General features: G+C 48.0%; 1 protein-coding gene and 1 long non-coding RNA gene across 3 annotated transcripts; one reads left to right on the forward strand and one right to left on the reverse strand.

The window, feature by feature from the left end:
- The first annotated feature begins 385 nt into the window (after nucleotides 1-385).
- POF1B (POF1B actin binding protein) lies at nucleotides 386-17320 on the forward strand. Its single transcript, XM_064426496.1, has 15 exons — nucleotides 386-883; nucleotides 5891-5929; nucleotides 6307-6408; nucleotides 7463-7678; nucleotides 8606-8736; nucleotides 9687-9714; nucleotides 10540-10614; nucleotides 12745-12837; nucleotides 13479-13592; nucleotides 13748-13900; nucleotides 14017-14127; nucleotides 14679-14807; nucleotides 15087-15160; nucleotides 15250-15364; nucleotides 16339-17320. Exons 1-15 carry the CDS (start codon nucleotides 401-403, stop codon nucleotides 16342-16344), a joined length of 1869 nt encoding a protein of 622 aa, XP_064282566.1. The 5' UTR covers nucleotides 386-400; the 3' UTR covers nucleotides 16345-17320.
- Nucleotides 14770-19363, reverse strand: LOC135304259 (uncharacterized). Of its 2 annotated transcripts, XR_010365696.1 has the most exons (5): nucleotides 18951-19363; nucleotides 18033-18338; nucleotides 17889-17948; nucleotides 16480-16567; nucleotides 14770-15308 (listed from the first exon to the last, which is right to left on the reverse strand). It is a non-coding gene; the product is annotated as an uncharacterized LOC135304259 (long non-coding RNA). The 2 variants fall into 2 exon arrangements; XR_010365695.1 differs by having other exon boundaries at nucleotides 18033-19363.
- Nucleotides 19364-19621: the final 258 nt, after the last annotated feature.

Genomic DNA, 19621 nt, shown 5'->3' on the forward strand with positions numbered 1-19621 from the left:
TTCCATCCCTGGAAGTGTCCAAGGCCAGGCTGGATGGGGCTCGGAGCACCCTGGGCTAGCGGGGAATGTCGCTGCCCACATCACAGGGTGGCACGGGACGGGCTTTAGGGTCCCTTTCATCCCAGACCATGCCGGGATGCTGACAGCTGCTCGCTGAGGGCAGCCCGGGCTCTGCGGGGCAGGGATGAGGTTCAGACCCTGCTGCTGCTCCAGGCGCAGCCTCTGCGAGGCTCCTGCAGGCGGGAGCGCTCTGTGCCCGAGTTCATAACCTCCCTGGAAAGAATACCAAAGTTCATTCGAGCAGCAGGCAGCTGTGCGTTTACACACACGCTGTAAAGAGAACAGCAAAGGGCTTCGCTGAACAGCGCGGGGCTCTGCTTTTCTCCCACTTGCCAGGGCGATGTTTCGCTGCGCTGCAGTACCGGGCCGGGCCGGGCCGGGCCGGGGCGGGGTCGGCCCGGCGCTCCCCGCCCGCAGGTGGGGCCCGCCCAAGGCGCGGCCCGCGCAGGTAAAGCCGGAGCGGCCCCGCCGCCGCTGCCGCAGTCCCGCCGCGATGTTCGGGGCGCAGCAGCAGCCGCAGCCGCCCGCGCTGCCCCTCCAGCAGCAGCAGCAGCAGCACTACTACCGGCGGCAGCAGCACTACAGCACCCTGCCCGCCCGCCGGCCCTGCCCCGAGCCGCCGCCCTGCCCCGAGCCCCCGCCGTGCCCGGAGCCGCCGCGGCCGCTGCCCTGCCTGGACCCCGCTCCGCACCAGCTCCAGGACGGCGCCGTGGCCTACGACCGGGTGCGCACCTACGGGCCGGGCTGCCGCCGGGTCAGCACCTCCTGCTCCTCGCGGGCCGCCTCGCCGCTGGACTGCGGGCACGGCTGCGACCCGCCTCAGGTACGGCGGGCACGGCGCGGCCTCGGCCCGGCCCCTCGGGGGCTGCTCCCGCGCTCCATGAGCGGCCGTCGGAGCCGGAGCCCGACGCCGGAGGCTCTGAGGGTCGGGCCGGGCTCCGCCGGGGGTGGGACGGGTCCGCTCGCCCCGCGCGTTTCACCCTGTGGAAACACCGCTGTGGGCGCTCCCCGCCGTCCCCAGCCTCAGCGGGCTGTCCCCGGGGCCGGGATGCGGTCCGTGTCCCCCCCGGGGCCGGGATGCGGTCCGTGTCCCCCCCGGGGCCGGGATGCGGTGTCACCTTTCCCACCCTCTGGCCGCAGAACGCGGCTGTGGCCGGCTCGGCACGGCTCGGCACGGCTCGGCCCCGGTGCCCCGCGGGCGCCGCTCCCTTCCCACGCCGCGCTGTCCCCGCACGGCTCTGCTGACTTGGGGCTGCTCATGTAAATCGAACTGGAAGCCTGTGTGCTTATTAGATCTCTTTGAATCGATGGTGCTTAGTGAGGTCCGCGACTGAGGTGTTGGAAAGCCCTCGCAATGCAGCTCAGCAGGTTTGTTGTGTGTGTATCCAAGGCATGGCTTGAAAGTATCGGTGGAATTTAACACATGCAAATGGTATATTAAAACTAGAAACCAATAGCTAAAGAACAGATTTGACTGCAAAACCAGAAAGGAAATAAAAATTTATTCTCAAACTATTTTTTCCTCATACAGCAGAATGCCATTAACATCAGTAGGATTGCTCTGCTGTACTCAAATGGCAATGTACATTTGTTTTGAGATGAACTCTTACTGAATTTTCTTTCCCGTGTTATATTTACCTGTCAAAAAGAATCTGGATTAAGACCAATACAAGATCTGCATTCCTTTCAAAGCAGTATTTGCATAGTTTGAGGGCTGCCTTCTCCAGGATGGTTTATGTAAATCCTGGGAAGTGAGTGAGCAGCTGTGCTGATAGAAGGACAAGAGGAAACAGCCTCAAGTTGTGCTAGCGGAGGTTTAGGTTGGATATTAGGAAAAAATTCTTCATGGAATGGATGGTTAAGCATTGGAACGCACTGCCTAGGGAGTTGGTGGACTCTCCATCCCTGGAAGTGTTCATAAATCTGCGCCTGTGGCACTTGAGGACATGGTCCAGCGGTGGCCTTGGCCGTGCTGGGGAATGGTTGGGCTTGATGATCTTGGTGAGTTTTTCCAGCCTGAGCGAGTCTGTGGTCATAAGGGCTTTGTAGGAGTTGGTAATGGCAGAGCCATTCCCTCTGTGTCCAGGTTGTTAATCCTCTTTTGCAAGATGCAGGGCAGGAGTGTAAACACAGGTCTCTCCCCTCCCAGATAAGTGATCTGCTCAGCTAGGCTGGATGATAGTCTGAATTGCAGTTAATTAATTAAATATTCATTGGCATAAACATTGCAGTCCCAAGCTTCCTCAGCCTAGATAAGTACGTGAACAAGGATTGCAGACTCAAATGCTGTCGCTGCTCTATGGAGGATGTTTAATTTTCAACATCTGTTGTAGTCACTGAATCCATTACGTCCTGCTGATGAAAACTAATTTCTTGCTGAAGTGTTTTGCTGGACGAGACTTTAAAGACAAGAGGGTGTAGCTCAGTCAGGCTTTGTGTGGGTTGCAGTTTCAGTGGTGGAGAAGGAAGGTGCCTAATACAGATTATTAGGAAGTTATTAAAGCAGAAAACAGTAACAAACAGGGAAGTCAGCTGGGAGGAGGCAGAAGTGGCACGCTCGGTGCTGAATGGGAGTTGCCTCAGAGAAGCCCTGGGAGGGTGTAGGACATTCCCAAAGAGTGGATCAGTTGCCCTTTGAGCCCATTGTGCAGGGCCAGGTAAAGTGAATAATGGACCAATCCCAGCTCCCGTCTGTGTTTGTTGTCACAGGAGGATTTGGGGGTAGTGGCAGCCAGAGCTGCAGTTTCAGCTCTGTGTGCTGCTGAAGCAAAGGGCTGTCTTTGAGCAATATTTAATTTGCTTCTGCAGAGTTTGTGTGGATTGACAATAACAGACACGTACATACATTCCTGTTGACACAGTGCTGGTTTTCAGTCATGTGGCTGGGGTGTGCTCTTGTGTTTATGTACACTTTTAACAAGCTGGAGAGAGGGAGAATTTGAAATTGCTGTGTGCACAGAGCACATGTACTGCTACTTTTTGTGATTCAGGATTCAGGGTTTTTTTACTTTCGTGGTTTGTTTTGTCCTTGGAGTAATTCACTGCAAATTTTGCTCTGCTTGATCGAAATGAGAAGTGTTTGGAATAAATTCCCTTCCAGTGTGGCTTATGTGTATGAATCCCTTTTCCATGGTCATGAAAAGATAATTCATGAAGTTGCACATACAGATTGTCTGCAAAGGGCAAAACCGTGACAGGCTTTGTAGAGGTTCTCTGTCCATGTGAGAAATTTTGGGAGGCAGGTGTTTGTGTGGCTGGGCTCAGTTCTGTGACGTGCAAAGGGCTCCCATGAAAATGGTGTAATATTAACCAGCTCTGGGGTTGGTCTGTGTTGTAACAGCCTCAGACACAGCCTGCCATTTCCCCATTTCACCTGCCAACTGGAACTCATAGATTATGAGCAGCTGATTGCTTGTCATTAGCAAGACAATATGTTATGGATAAAGGCCTTTGACATAGATTAAATTCTCACTTTCATGTCTGGGTTGGCTGAAGCCAAGGGTAACCTGTTGAAATTTAAAAAAAAAAGGGTCATTTGATTTCTTCTACATAAAATTGGCATATTAAGGATAAATCTATCAAGTGCTTATTCTAAAATTAAAAAGTCTTGTTTAGAAATCTTAAAGACTAGCAAAAAAATATTCATGCAAGTTTTAGTGTTACCTTTTAAATTTTGCTTATAAGCCCCATGGCAGGGGGTTGGAACGGGAAGAACTTCAAAGTCCCTTCCATTGTGTGAGTCTGTAAAAGAGACCCAGACTGCTCAGGCTGTCATGAATTCCAAACCCACAACAGCACTGGGCTTTCCCTTTGGAATCCCACCTTCCCCTTCCTTCTCCCGGACAGAAAATGCTGCATCTTCAGACACTGCATCTTCTGACGGCTTGCAGAGAGCAGCCTGAGCTGTGCCCCCTGGGAATGCTGGAAAACTGAAACAGCCCAAGATCCCTTTCCATGTTCCCACTGCTGGGGGACAGCTCCAGAGGTCTTGGAGGTGGCAGCTCCTTGTGCAGAGCCCCGAGCTGTGTGTGGGCAGTGCAGGCTGGCACAGACACAGTGTTCTGCCTCTTGTCCCCTCCCAGCCTGTGCCAGTCCAGCCTGCTTGGCTGGAATGGGAGAAAGGGCAGGCAAATCCCTGTTTGTAGAGCAGTTCTTTGAAAATGAAAGAGTTTGGGTATCTCAAAAATAAGCATAATTTTATCCAGGCAAAACATTCCTAGGTTCTGTATAATATTGCATATACAATGAGAATATTATAAAGGTCTGTTTCAACTTAAAATGCTCCAGACTCCTCCGCTGTGGGTTTGTTCTCTGAGACACCCTGGATGTGTTATCCTCTCTAGACTTTGAGTTAATCTGGCATGTTTGTCTGGCCTTTCAGTGGGTTCCAGGGCTGTTGTTTATTGTCACACAATGGCCATGTGCTGTCCCTGTGCTGGGATGGAGCAGTCCCTGCTGTCCCACGGCTCTCTGGTGTCACAGCTCCCTGTGCTCCTCACAGACCAGGCTCGGGCTGTGCCTGCTCTGAGACCGGGCTGAGGGAAGGACCAGTGGCCATTCCTGTGCTGACTATTTCACTTTTTAATTCCAGTTCTGCAGGTGTTGGTGGTGCAGATTGGGCCGCATGTTCCACCTCTCTGTGCTGTCTCTTCTCTGTGTTGTGTCCCCAGAGTCCTGCTGGCACATGGGGTGGCAGCTGCCCTGAGCAGCTCCCCAAGTTTCTGCAGCAGTTTTAATTTTGAAATTTCTTAATTACTCTGACTGCTGCAAAAACAGTTTCTTTTCTACTTTTGTTCCCCTTTCCTGGTGCTGTTATGATTCACTCTTGGGAGGTTTGGAAAACTGCTCCAGGCTTCCTAAACTTATGCAACAGTTGATAGGAAACCTGACCTACTTCAGAGCTGCTCTCACCTGGCTGAGAATGTGGCTGAGACTGAGCTGCAGCAACATAAACTTCCCCCTGGCTTTGGGGAAGAAATGATTCATTATGAAAATTGGAGGTTTGTGCTGTGAGGGAGGATAAACACTATGCTGCAAACTGACAAATTGCCCAGTCCTTAGGTTGGGTTCAGTGGGAGCTCTGCTGGTTTGGGTGAAGACCTGGATGTGAGGGGTTGAAGCATGGTGTGATTTGTTAGAACTGGTGGAGGACAGTGTCTGCAATTGCTTCTGGATAGTGCTGGGGCAAAACCTGAAGAAGTCTATTTGAAAACAAAGCTGCTGCCAGGGACAGATTTTTGCAATTTAAAGAGGCACATCTCATTTTTCATTCAGAAATGTGCAGATGCTCCATGGTGGGTATCGTTCCCAGAGGTGGCAGCTGTGGAGTTGTGTGCACTGGATGTGACCCAGTGGGTTGTTGGGCAGCTCTTCTACCTGTTCACTTCTGAGTTTAAGCAAAATCCAAAATTCATGCCTTGTTGACACAAAAAGAGTATAATGCATCTCCATCTACACCAGCTGAGTTTGATGTGTAACGTGAAAAAACCAAAAATGAAAGGGATGGACTGGAACAGGGACATGGGATCCAGGAAGGCTCATCCAGCTTTGATTTCTAGCAGAAAATATGAACTAATTCCCTCAGACCTGCAAAGAGGGGATTGGGAAAAGCCCAGCTCTTAAAATGCAGTGCAGGACTGTGTCTTGCTGTGCTGCACATGGACCAGTTCCTTTGGGGTGTGAGGGCCCTGGGTTTGAAACATCTCCAGGTGATTGTGGCCAGTGGATCCCCCAGTATTTACAGCCAATGTCCATAATCAGATTCCTGTGCCAGAAAAGGTGTTGGAGGTTGAGCTGCAGCCATCTCTGAACCTTTTTTCCTCCCTTGCAGGGCACCATCCGCAGGATCATTATCGAGAACCCGGATCAGGTATGGAAACTGTGCTGGGCTTCCCTGGGCTCCTGCAGGGGGGATGATAAACACTCTGAGAGCACACAGCTCGCACCTCTGAGGGTCAGAGATGGAATTATGAGGGATTGAAAACACTGCAGAATGGCCACTCAGGCTCCCACCTCAGCAGTTAAATCCTTATTAATATTGATTCATTGCTGTTTCTACGGTGTTCATTTCACATAGTCCCTATGCAAGCACAGCCACTTAGTTTCCAAATGGACACACACTCACATGTTCACATCCTAAAGGACAGCTCACATATCTTTAAATTATCTATTTTAGTCAAAATTACACTAATCCTGAGTTTGCTGTTTGACAAGATTTATGGATGTTTTTATTTACATGTTTTACAGGAGCCGTTATCCCCTTTTCTTAGAGGGGCCAGTTTCTCTCCTGGAAATAATGTCATCTATGAAAAAACAATAAGAAAATATGAGCTATTAAATCCCCTCCAGGTAAGTTGGGTGTTTATATTATCTACTGCAAGAAGAACATTGAGTTGGTAGCAGGAAATTGATGTTTCTGGGTTGATTTGGTTCTGGGGTTTTTCTTATTTTGGTTAGGAGTAGCTGCCAACCTGAGAACTGCCTTGTTGTGATCTAGGATTCATTCTCAAAGTAACTGAAGAAATATTTAAAGAGAGCAGAAAGTGGAATGTTTGCCATATTTTTCCTAAGAATTCACTATTAATTAACAATGAAAACTGCTGTTGAAACTCTAGTATTGTCAGTCTGTATCTGAATAGTGGCTGTGAATTAGTTTCTTGTAATAGCTTCATAACAGAATAACCAAGATACATTTTTAGAAAAAAGAAATTAAAACCACAATTTTTTATTTTACTAACTCTTGGAAAAATATGTTTGGCAAATTTCATCTCACAATTGGTGTTTTGTCAATAGGTAAAAAATACTGCTCCCTTTCATTGCTCTGAAACATTTCCAACAGGAAAAAAATTTGAAATATAGCATTTCTCAGAGTGATTTACCTGAGTTTTTTTTTTTTTACTTTGTTTTTTAAAATGGGACTTTTCATGCCTCTCTGGACTTTAGATAGCTGAATTTTCTGTGATATCCCATCTCTGAGGTGGAAAAGGAAAAAAACTGTAATTATAAATAACAGCTTCTTTCTTACTGCAGATGATGTGCAAAGAAAAGAATAAAAAATTGTGGAGTTTAGCCCTGGAAACCATAGTTTTACTTCTGGTTTTTGTTACCCAAGTGATGTTTAGATTTAGTTCAAATCAGGAGCATAGTAAAGGAAATTTCCATGTGTAGTGGGACATCTACCTTGGGAAAGGTTTTTCACCTGTGCTTCTCACTGGCAGCTACTAAAACTGAGAGGGAAGTTGGTGAATTACAACCCTGTTAGGTGTAAAAGCAATTTAATTTGGATTATTGAATCATCCAAAGCCATCACCAGCACTGCCAGTCACAGACACATTTCATTCACTGCTGAGGTTGATGTCCCAGCCGTGCAGGGTGCCCAGCATTAACCCTTTCTGCCCAGCAGGGCCCTTTCCCAGCCGTGCAGCCCAGCACTGACAGCTCCTTTCTGTGCCAGGAGCGGCAGTTCCCGGTGTGCCCGGCGGAGCCGTGCCCGCCGCTCGCGGTCACCCAGCAGTGCCAGCAGACACAGACGGGCAGTCCCTGCGAGCTGTGCCCGGGCCCGGGGAGCGACGAGTGCCGGGGACAGCCCGTGAGGAGGGGCACGGCCCCCCCCGAGCTGGTGAGTGCTGCGGGGTTCGTTCTCGGTGCTGTTTGTTCTCAGGCAGGGACAGACCCCGGGAGTGAGCGCTTTCATGGCTCTGCAGTCCCCACAGGTTTGTGTGGGACCCTTGTCACTGAGCAGGGTCTGTGTGTCTGTCTGGGACTGTCCAAGGCTTTCTCACGTGGTGTTGGGGGGGAAAGGCTGTTTGAGAGTTGTATTTCTCATTGTCACACACCTGTGCTCAGGTGTGCTCTGACTGACATGAGCCCGTGGTGTTCAGCTGGGCTCAGTCTCATGGGGCTGTTTGGTTTTGCTTTTCTTTACCCATCAATTCAGTCAGGTTTCACCTGTCAGTCTGTACACAAAGACTGAGGAATGCACAGCCTCTGCTTTGGGAGGAAACACACATTGCTTCATAACCTTGGCAAATATCAGCTCAGGGTTCCTTTCTTCCTATGCTGATCAGCCAGGGCTTCAAATGTATTTCAATTTGATGCAAAAGTTGTTGACACAAATTCAGTGGAAGCACTAAAGGAGCTTCCTGGTGTACCTGCAGCCTGTTAGTGCAGCTGGGGAGGGAGTGCAGCAGGTCCCTCCTGTGCACCCAGTCGGTGTTTGGGTGACAAACACCCTGGGGACCTCAGTGTCAGACCTGTGCAGAACCTTCCAGAGCTGGACACTCCCATCAACCAGCTCAGGACACTCAGCTTGGGCTGAGGTCACTGCTGTGGAAGCAGGACTTGGCTTGGTTCTTGTTGTTCTAAAGGAAGTCATTCCTCTGTGTACAGTTTATTGAAAACCAGCAGACTCACTACCAAGAAAAGTGTAATTAAATTGAAAATTGCTAAGAGCAGCCAGACCCAAACCCTACCTGTAGCATTTCCATGTTCAGCTTTCATGCCAAAGAAGGGATGGTGTCCTGATGCCCTGCCTGTCTCCTGCCAGGTGAGCTGCCCCCAGGAGAGCCCCGAGCAGCTGGACTGTCGCTTCTTTGGGGAGCTGCTGGCCGAGCTGCACCGCAAGAGCAATGACCTGTACAGCTGCTTGCTGCAGCACGTGGAGAAGATTGGGACAAGGTACTGCCACTGGATCTGTCATTGCCGTGCCCCAGACATGCAGCACTGCACAGCTGGCAGGGACAGGGTTGTTTGGGAATTGGTTGTACTGCTTGTTTCTTCCTGACAGCTGGAATTGACTGGGTGTTTTACACATTCATCTGATTTGCAAGTAACTGAGGACATAGAAATGCTGTAAGCCAAGGAAATTTATTGAATGTGATGCTTAAGAATTGTATCTCCTACATGTGTTTGTACATTGAGCAAACAAGAACTTACAGCAAACTCTGACATACATTTCATGACACAATTCTATTGCTGTGTCCTGAGGAAACAACCCAAATGTCCAGATTTCCTCTGTCCTGTCGTGATGTTGTGTCATGGATTAAAGGACAGCCACCACCAGGCATAAAACTCATTCTCTACATCCAAATGAACGTAAAGCATGTTTTCTGCAGAGCCCTGCAGACCATCTGTGGCAAGGAATGAGAGTCACAGCAGGCAGTGCCCTGCAGAGCCTCCCCCCCTTCCCTCCATCACCCTCATTGTTCCCCCTCACTCCCAATCTCATCTGGTGCCTTCCAGGATCACTGAATAAGGAAAGTGGTCCTGTAGCAGGGGAAAAGGGAATTTAACCATCACAGAAACCCTGAGAATGCCCAGTCAACACTTGGGGCAGGGCAGGGAATTGCAGCAGAGCTGTGGGCAAACCATTACCCAGGCAATTAAAGGAGTAATTGGGTTAACTGCCCATAATTGGGATAACTGCCCAAAGGACTGGGGATAGTCAGCCTGTGTTTGCAGTGCTGCTGGAGGACTCCAGTCTCCCCAGGAATTCCTCCACAGAGGGAAGGTAATGACTGTTCAGCTGAAAAAGACCCTTCCTTGCTCTGTATTGTCCAGATAATCTTTTAGTGGTGAATATAGGTCTGAATCCTGGAAGTTCTCAAACAGCTTTTTGTGTTTTACAGGAACCACGACATTGAATTCACGTGCCAGGTAAGGCCCAGGCTGTCCCCTGCCACCACTGGGGGAGGGTTCAAGCAAATAAAGCCAAAGCAGTTGAAATGAAGGAGGCTGGTCTTGGTTAGTTAATGCTTCCTGCTTGGTAAAAACATTCAGAGCCTGAAAACCACTGCCAGGCAGGTATTTGCAAATGTGGTAACACTGAAAGGAAACTTCAAGAATTTGCATTATTCCGTATGAGAGTCAAATTTTGGAAGTCTCTCCTGCTGCTCCAGTAATGGTTTCACTGGAAAATGACTTGCACAGGTACCTGTATTTTTACAATGTGTTTTTTGTAAAGGGTCTTTCAGTCCCTGGCCAGTGGAGCTGCTGCTGAGCAGCAGGTGCTGCACCTTTGAAGGCATTCAGTGTGAATGGGGCAGAAATACCTGTCCAGGGTTCGCCTGCAGGAAGCAAATGCCACTGAACCCTGGCAGCATCTCCTGGTGGTCATCTGGGGTTTATTGGCAGCCCATTCAGAAACACGAGGTTTTGCCCCCCATAAACTGCTGGGAGTTGTTGTAGCATCAGCTGTTAATTCCTGAGAGAGGATTGGTTTGAATACTGCTTTTAAATGTTGAATTTAAGCATTTGAATATATGCTTCATGTATCATTTTATCTCACTTTGTACATGCCCCACATATAAAAGACTTTGGAAGTTTTCTGGATAGACTTTGATCTATTTTTGTTCTTATTTGCCTTGTACTAAGGATGTTTTTCATAGCAGAGCTGTGTAATTAATGAAGAAACCACATTACTAATCTACCAGGCAAAATTCTTAATCAAGATGTCTCCCCTTTCCTCCCTTCTTTGCTTAGACTGAAGATATTGAAGAATTAATTCCCAAAGGACTGTCTGAGGCAACAAAGCAGCAGATTCGTTATCTCCTCCAGGTATGGGAGCTTGGCAGCCTGTAGGAGCTGGCTCATACACTGGAGGGACTTGGTACATAACACCCCTCCCTCTGTATTCCCTCATCCCATTGTTTCTAGAGTGAGGGGGTGGGATGGTGGCTTTAAAGGAAGTGTCACACGGAGCCACAGTCCACTTGTGGATTTTAAACTGGGCTCTACTGGGGCTTTCCTGCAGTTTCACTGGAAACTGTCTTGGCTTTTGACCACTGATAGGAGAACAGAGACCTTTCATCTTTCTGTGTTGTGTATTAAGGCTTTGAAAGCCAAACACAAACAGGAGGTGCTAAAAACCCAGAAGCAGAGGCTGAATCCCACCTGCTCCCAGCCCAACCCCATGGCTGGGCATGGAGCAGGGAGGGAGCTGAAGAACCAGCCCAGGACAAAGCCCTTCACACCTGACCCACAACAGGAATGGTTCTGTTTGCTGTTGGATGCCAAAAGCACGGCTCAGCACGCAGAGCTGCCTTTGCCAGGCAGGTGTGTCAGAGCAGGATCCAGGGCAGCCTCAGCAGGAGAGTCCTGATCTGGGCTCCCTCAGGTAGGGGGAGGGAGAGCCTACCTGGGAGCTGCACCTTGGAATCACTTCCTGGTTAAAAAAAAAAACAAACAAAATCCATTGAAATGAGGTTGAGAAAGAGCAGCCTGGTCTGAGTTCAGAACTGCCCTGCTCTGACATCCCCATCCCTTCCAACTGGAATTATTCTGTGCTTCTCTTACAAGGAAGATGGACATCAACCCCCAGATATTGCATGGCCTCAGTGGCACACTGTCCTGGGAGGCTGGCTCAGCTCCAGGTGGAAAGCTGGAACAGGCATTTCCTGTTATCTCTGTGTCCAGCTGGTTTTACATCCTCACAGCTGTGATTATAAAATGCAGCCAGAATGGCTTTTGGGGAACCAGGTGCTGTCAGGATCCACCCAGGACACAGCTGGGAGGGAAGGGTTTGCACGGCTCAGGATCCTGAGCTGGGAATGCCCAGAGGCTCCTCTAAGGACACAGAGAATTCCACTGGGATTTAGCAACCTCTAGCACTAAGCAATTGCTGAGTGGGGTTTTACTTACATTGTTATAGTCTAAATTTCACCCTTTGACTCAATTCCTTCTTTCAAACTGCTCTATAGTCTATTATACAATAAAACCAATAAAACCATAAGACAAAAGTAAAATTCCACTTTAATCACAAAACAAACAAAAAGGTGAGTTGCACTAGGAATGAAGTCTCAGTCACACCACGGCACCAGTGGGGATAAAAAACTGGGCAAGGGCCAATCCTCATATGGATAGAGAGCATGAGAGCTCCAAGTGAAGGGAACACACAGGAGGGTTTCACTTTTGTCTGGACAGAAAAAAACCACAGCTTTTGCACTGAATATTCAGCCCTTCAAGGAGTGTTACGACTTGAGGAGTTATTTGTGTGTCGTTTCAAAGTCTGTTATTTTTCTTTTAAATACTATAAATGTATCATGAAATGCAACCATTTATATTGTCACCTGAATCAATACACAGCTATTAAAGACATTAAAATTAACATTCCAAAGGAGAACAGTGGGCTGTGGTCACTTATGGTTTTCTCTTTCATCCAGGTGACTCCTTTCATCTTTGGGATCTTTTTCCTTTTAAAGGGAGGTGTTGGCTGTATGAGCTTTTTTAATTTAAATTTTTTAAAATGTTAATTAAATTCCATCATCCTTGAGCCCAAAGCTTTGCCAGATCTCAAACATGACTCATTCCTCTGTGCCTTTTCAGGCAGGGCAGTCATTTTTAAAAATCAGTGTAAGCACAAAGCTTTTAAAGCTCAAATAATAATTGTACAATATTAACACATTTATTTTTCCCTTTATTGGTGTACAAAGGCAGTTCCTTACCCTGTTGTTCCTTCCATTTTAACAATGTCCTGTGTTATAAGGCAGAAATTGAACACTGGCATTTGCAGAACAAAGTGCAAGGAAAATGTTTCCTGTAGAAACTGTGGGCACTTCAAAGGACGTGCAATGGTTTTAGAAGTTACTGTCAGCTGTAAAGCAGTTTCTGTTCTACCTCTCGTCAGGCATATTGTAAACAAAGCTCCTTAATTAAACCCAATTATCCCTTTCATTTCTCCCCTCCCAGATGAGAGCGACATCGGACAAATCCCTGAGACTTGTGCTTTCCACCTTCAAGAACCTGCGGGAGGAGCTCTGCCATTTGCAGGATGACCTGGGGGTGAGTCCTGCTCCTCCTCCAGCTGCTCCCAGCTGGAGCAGGAGCCCAGGGCTGGCACTGAGGCTGTGGCTGTGCTGGTGGCAGTGGCTGCTCTGTCAGTGCCTCAGGGGGCTGGATGGACAGGACTGGCTTTGGCAGCTCCACAGGCTCTCTGGGCTGGATGGACAGGGCTGCCTTTGGCAGCCCCACAGGTTCTCTGGCCTTCAGCCATCCCTGTGGATGCAGGCAGCAGACAATTGCTGTTGTTCCCCACACCAGCCCAAGTGCTCAGCACCGCTGGGAATGTCACAGCATTGTCCTGGAAAATGCAAAGTTAAGGGAGAAGAGTTTGAACTTGAGCACAGAACAAGGGGTCGGTGCAGTGGACTTAGTTTTGGGGTGTTTTTGGTTGTTTGGGGCTATTTGTTGGCTTCTATTTAAGACTGGAAGGGCAGTGTCCAGGATCCCAGTGCTCATCACCCAGCACAAAGCCACAGGCACTACAGTGTGTGCTATGTACCTAAACCCCAGACTTTCAAGAAAGTTGAGCATTCTCTCAGTTCTAAAACATCCCTTTATTAATGACTGTGTTGAACTTTATGGGAAGAGTTTACTGAAAAATTGCAGCTTTTGACTGTAAACTTTTGACTTATGTCCTGCAGAAGCTGGAAACTGACAATATCTTACTGAAGAAGGATTTGGCTTTTAAGGATTCCCAAGTGAAAGAATATGAAACAATGCTGGCTTCTCTGAGGGAGAACAATCGTCAGCAGCAGGTAAATCAAGAAACATTTCCAGTGCCATTCCAGGCAGCCAAAATGGGGACAATTTGCTGACTTCTGGGTACTCTGAGTAACTGCTGCCTGCTGTGTGTGTGATGCTGTTCCTCCCCTGAGCAATTCCAGGTGCTCATTCCCCCTGTGCTTTCCAGCAAGGGCTCAGGGACAGCACTGCCAAATGCCGCTCCCTGGAGGAACAGCTCCTGTCCCTGCGGCTCAGCGAGGGTGACAAGGACTGCCAGCTGAAGGAGCTGGAGTACGGCAAGAGGGCCCTGGAGCAGGAGATCCAGAGCCTCAAGCTGCAGGTGAGGAGGGTTCCCTGGCTGGGTGCAGTAGCTGAGTCCAGACTCAGAGGGATCAGTGTAGGAAAATTAACAATGAAAACTCTGTTTGTAAAATAAAATTGGGGTCTGTGCTGCAGAGCTGCTCCAGCCCCACCCTGCAGACCACGACGGACGAGCTCTCCAGCCGCTACGTGGAGATGATCAACAACCTGAGGGAGGACAAGGACAGGGAGATCCGCAGCCTCAGGGTGAGGGGCCCTGCTGCCTGTGTGCAGGGACAGCTGCTCTGCACTTACAGCAGCAGGGATCTTCCACAGGCACTTTTTGCTTTACTCATAGACACTGGTGATGGTTAAAAACCTTTATAGTAGAACATAAAACCGTGAATTTAGAAAAACCCAACTGTTCTTTACATGAAGAAATTAGGGATCAACCTGATTAGTGGGGATGTTTTGTGTGTCCTGATAACCTAAGAAATTAGTCAAAATATGCTTAATAGGAAACAAAAGTAAATCCCAGTCACAGCTGTATTTCTCTCATAGAAATCAGTGGTAAGTCTCCAACTCTGGAAGCCAATTCAACTGGTTCAGTGTTGGTTTAGCTTGAGAATTCTAAAATAATTTAATTAGTACTGGATAGAATTCAGTCCAATTAGCACTTCCTGTATTTACTGTGTGGTTCAACTCCCTGACCTGAAAATCCCTGGGCCTCACTGTTGATGGTGTTAATGAAAAGCCACCCCTGGAGCCCTGGGTGGGTGCTGAGGGGCCCTGCCCAGAGCCCCTGCCTTGTTCTGCAGTCCCAGCTGTGCCAGTTCCAGCAGGACATAACCAGGAGAGAGGGGAGCAACAGTGACTTGCAAATGAGGCTGCACGAGCTGACATCGCTGCTGGAGGACAAAGAGGCTTTTATTAAACAACAGCAAGAGGTAAAATAATACAAGTTGTTTCTCTTCTAAGGGCTTTTGTGTTTAAGCCTCCATGGTACTGTGTAGGTGGAACCTTAGCAGGAAGTCCCTTGTCCTCTCCTGGCTCAGGAGAGGGGTTAGGATTTGTTCTAACTGAATGCTGTTTCTCTGACAGCCTTCTGGAAGGGCAGATTTTCAGACTGTTGAGACAAATTTTTGCAAATATTTTATTGTGGCTTTAGTGAACTGATACTTCAAAAAACATGACTTCACATCAATGTTTGCTTTTGGTTCTGTCAGGAGCTCTTCAGACTGAAGCACGAGAAGTTATCGGGCAGTCAGTCCCCCGGGGTGACAGCCATCATCACTAAAAAGTAACGTGTTATTCACCTTTTTCAAAAACACATCAATTGGGCTTTCCTTTGTTTAGGCTCTGTTAAGCGACCTGTTCAACTCTCCACAGGTACAGGAATCAGTATCCTATTCTGGGTCTCCTGTCTGATGACTACAAGGTCACATCACCTGTCAATAAATCACAAACGATTGTAATTGAGAGGACTGGAGAGATCTGGAAACATGTAAGTTTACCTGGATATGGACTGTTCCCTCTGCAATCCCTAAGTGTTCAATTTAACTTCAAAGAAGTATTACCCAAACTGAGAGCTCAGCGATGCCCTCGTGGTAATTTAACTGCAAAAAGCAAAGTGACTGACTGCAGCCAGGGAACTGTCCTGGCTCTTGGAGCAGGCAGTAATTGGTGGGTGTGGTACAAATAAAACCTTTTGTTGTTTTCTCTGGCACGTAATTACTCTGAACAAAAGCATCAGCTTGCTCTAACACCGGCCCCGGGGTGTTGCTGTACTGGGCAGGGCGGCAGGGACCGTGTCCTGCTGTGCTCTCAGGTGAGCAGGGATGTGGGAGGGCTGTGCTCCTCGGCATGAGGAGCATTAATGACTCCAAGCCATTAGTAAAACATACAAAGCACCACATCCCTGAAACTCACCCTGAGCCAGGGCACTGACGAACCCAGGAATGCAGAAGAGTGGTGACGTTTTAAGGAGTGATTCAGAGTAAAAATAGAAAACAGGGCTGCAGAAGCTATTTCTGTTACAGGCAGGGCTCGTGGTGCCAAGTCTGGCTACAAGGTAAAGGCTGCAGAAATGGCAGGGTGGCCAAGCAGGGGTGGTGGCTGCAGGCACAAGGTCACAGCAGCACCTGGACACACCCACGGGGGGACACAGCCAGGGGACAGTTCTGTGACAGCCTGAGCAGATGCAGGTACCACACCTGGCACGTCCCTCAAGGGGACCTTGCCTGCAGCAGGATTAAAAAAGCAAAAGGCTCAGGGCACTGGCAAAGAGCAGAGTTTTGTTACTGATCCCTAAACCTCACCCAGGTGCATTGCAACCTAGTCAAATGTCAAGCAATGAAACATCAATAGAGAAATGAAAACAAGTAGGTAATTAAATGAGATGCTTTATGGGAGATAGTTCTGTTTCATAACAAAAACAGGTTTGTGTATTTCTTCTAACAAGCTGTTTGTTTCTTTTAGGAATGAGAGAATCCTCTGAGCCCTCAGAGCTGCTCCAAGGAGTTCACAAACCACTAAAACTGCTTTACTTTCTGCTCTTCTGCATCCAAGAAAAGGTTCAGTCTGATAGTGAGGAAGGCTGGGAAAACATTAAGGACTCACTTTTCCCTGGGAAGAGTGGGATGCTATCCCTCTGTGGACCTCAGCTGGTCTTGACTAGCTCCTGTTCTTCAGCCAGTCCTGAGGCAATCTAGGAGACAAAAGGAAGACACCTGAAACCTTTTCCTCTTCATCCTTCTAGCCATGTTCTGTCTCTTCATGCTGAGAGTGGGAATGACCCTGATGTCAGCCCCACCCCTCCCACAGCTGCTTTCAGTGCAGAGTCACAGGCTGCATGGGAACTTCAAAAATACCTCACTGGGAACTGCTCCTTACCTTACACCTGCCTCTGTCTGGGAAGCTCGGACACCAAGGACAAAACTTCCATCAAACCCAGCTTCTGACCTGGCAAAAGCCAGCAGGACCCAGTTCAGGGAAGGGCTGGGCCAAGGCTCATTCTAAAGAATGCTTCTGACCTCAGAGGTGATATATTTTCTGCCCCAAACCAGCTGTATTTATTTGCTGTGCTTCAAATTTTCAAGAACTTGGTATATTTTTATATAGAAGAACTTTGTGTGAAAAAAACTCGTGGACTAAATTTCCTTATCAGACCAACCTGCCATTTACAATTTCCACTCTTAGAAGGACCACAGAAATTCTTTCAAACCGATTTGGTGTTCATGATTCAGTAGCTGTCTGAGCAACACAGCACAGAGACTCACAGGGAAAGTTTGCAATGCTGCAATCCAAAGGTGCTCTTTTGTCGTGGGGTTCTTGCTTTGCTTTCCTGCTGCAGCCATGTATTTCTGTTCCCAGATCCTATAGACCCTAGGCCATGTTTAATGGGGAAAGAATGCTGGAGGCTACCTGTAACATGAAATAAACCCAAGTCTAACTTTCTGGATCATTGTCTGTCTGTCCTGGAAAGAGCTTGTGTACAGCTGGAGGGGTGTAGGTGGTGTCTTGTTCCTCTCCATGAATCTTTACAAGTGAAGGACTGGGGCTGGATCTCTTTTCTGGCTGCTGCTGCCAGAACTTCCTCAGGTGCTGCTGGATGTCCAGCTGGCCTTGTGTTCTTCAGGACTGGGCAAAGAGCCACGAGTAAAACCTGTTCTGCTGCTGCTCTTTGAGTGGGGCCAGGCTCAGATGGGCCTGCAGTTTCTGCAGTTTCACCAGCCTGGTCCCCCCTTCAGCCTGGCTTTAATTAGTTAAATACCCTCATTTGAAGGAGGAGTGCCTTGCCCCTCTGCAGTCAGTAATTATTCTAAAACAGATTCTAAAGCAGCCCCCTTTTCTGCAGAGCAGTGAATAAAAAGTACATCTACACCCACAGCTAAGGTGCTCCTGCTATGGGACAGTGGCAGTGCAATAAATAATCTTAGTTACACTGTCAGCAAAAAACTTTTCACCTTTGGTGATCTAAAACACAAAAAGGACTAAAAACAGCGTGTCTGTTCCATGCCATCAGTTACCTGTGCAGATGCTCCTTGTGCTCCCTCCAGGACCAGGGCTGTCCCACAGCTCAGACCAAGCTACAAAGAGAGAAATGGGAGTTATTAATGGCCACAGTTCCTGATGGCTCATCCCAGCCATGGATTTCCTGAGCAGCTCCTCACCTGTGACACCAACCTGTGTTTCCTCCACTCCAGGGCACAGCACAGGGAACTCTTTAAGGTGGGACAGGGCTCAGAGCAGGAGCTGCTGGGTGTGGTGAGACAATTCCATGGCAAAGGCCACCGTCAGGAAAATGCTCTTTTCAAATCCAGCTGATCCATCCCAGTGGAAACACCATCCTGGGACAGCCAGGAAAGCTGCAGCCTGCTTACAAAAAGCCCAGGTTGCTGCTCAGGCCAGCCAGCTCTCTCTCCTGGGGACAAGGACAGCTCCTCAAAGAATCTGAAGGCCACCAGACCCTGTAAATGCTGCAGAGCAGAGGCTGTAACTACACTTTGTACTCACAGAAAACACAAAGCAATTGTCAAAAAGCTGAATTGGACTAGTAGATGAAGCATATGGCCATTTATTTATAGGCTGGTTTTGTTTTCAAACCATATGCATTTAAAAAGCAAATTTAGTATTTTTTACTATGAAGTACCTGTTACTGTTGGCTCAGCTGTCCCCTTTGCTGTGGAACTGGAACTGATGTACCTAATGTGATTTCTGCTGAAGTTTACAGAAAAACATTTTCTCATTTACTCAGCTCTGTAAATCCTGGTTAGATACATATTACTTTAGCTCATTTCCCACCTCAATTTCAGCTAGGTTCACCAAGACTTCTACATTTTTTGTAGGAACAAATTAGAAGTCAGACACTATTTACTTTATATAATTACAACAATATACATTCTGCCCTGTCTTTATCTGCCAGAATGCAGAGTCTTGTTTTGCCCTGAAAAAGAAAAAAACTCTTGGTTTTGACTGACCTTTCTGCAGTATTGAAGTTTCTCTGCCTCAGCTGTAAAATAAAAGCCAGAGCCCTGGCTGGGAAGTCCCTGACAGCTCCAGCAGCCCCCAGCCCACACCCAGTACCTCACCTTTACCTCCAGAGTTCTGCTGCAGCTCTTCCTCATTTTCTCTCTAATTTATTGCCTTTAACTGTGGGCAGTTGAAACCTGAGGAAAGACAAACATAGCTGATGATCAGGATGTGAATCACCTTTAACTGCACCTGTCAGCCCAATAAAAAGCTGCACCAAACATATCTGACATTTCAGAGCAAGCCCTGCACACCTTTGGGAGGCTCTGCTTGCTCAAGCACCCCTGACCTGTCACAGCTCTCAAATATTTACTGGGAGAGGGCATTGAGAAGGATTTGGGAACTGTCCCTCAAACTGCTGAGGACTCAGGTGCCATTTTATCCTTCCATTTCAGAAGATTTAAAACACCATTCCTAGTAAAATCCTATGTCAAGAGCAGAAACCAACCTCTTGCTTTGATACAGAACAATCAATTACCTGATTATTTGGTCCGTCTGTAGAGTGGAAAAATGAGCCAGCACAGCCATGGGCAGAGTCTGGGATCATCTTCAGGTGAAGAAACTCCTGTATTCAACATAACATTCAGGAACAAAGCACTGACATTGTCATGTCTTAAATCTCTAAGATTTTTTCCCTTCTGACTGCTGGGCATGCAAGGAAAAGCAGCAACAAAACCCAGATGAATTAATTCCTGTCTGCTTAATTTCTGCTCTTTGTGCAAAACCTACG

The sequence above is a fragment of the Passer domesticus genome, chromosome 7 (assembly GCF_036417665.1).
Source record: "Passer domesticus isolate bPasDom1 chromosome 7, bPasDom1.hap1, whole genome shotgun sequence".
NCBI classification, from domain to species: domain Eukaryota; kingdom Metazoa; phylum Chordata; class Aves; order Passeriformes; family Passeridae; genus Passer; species Passer domesticus.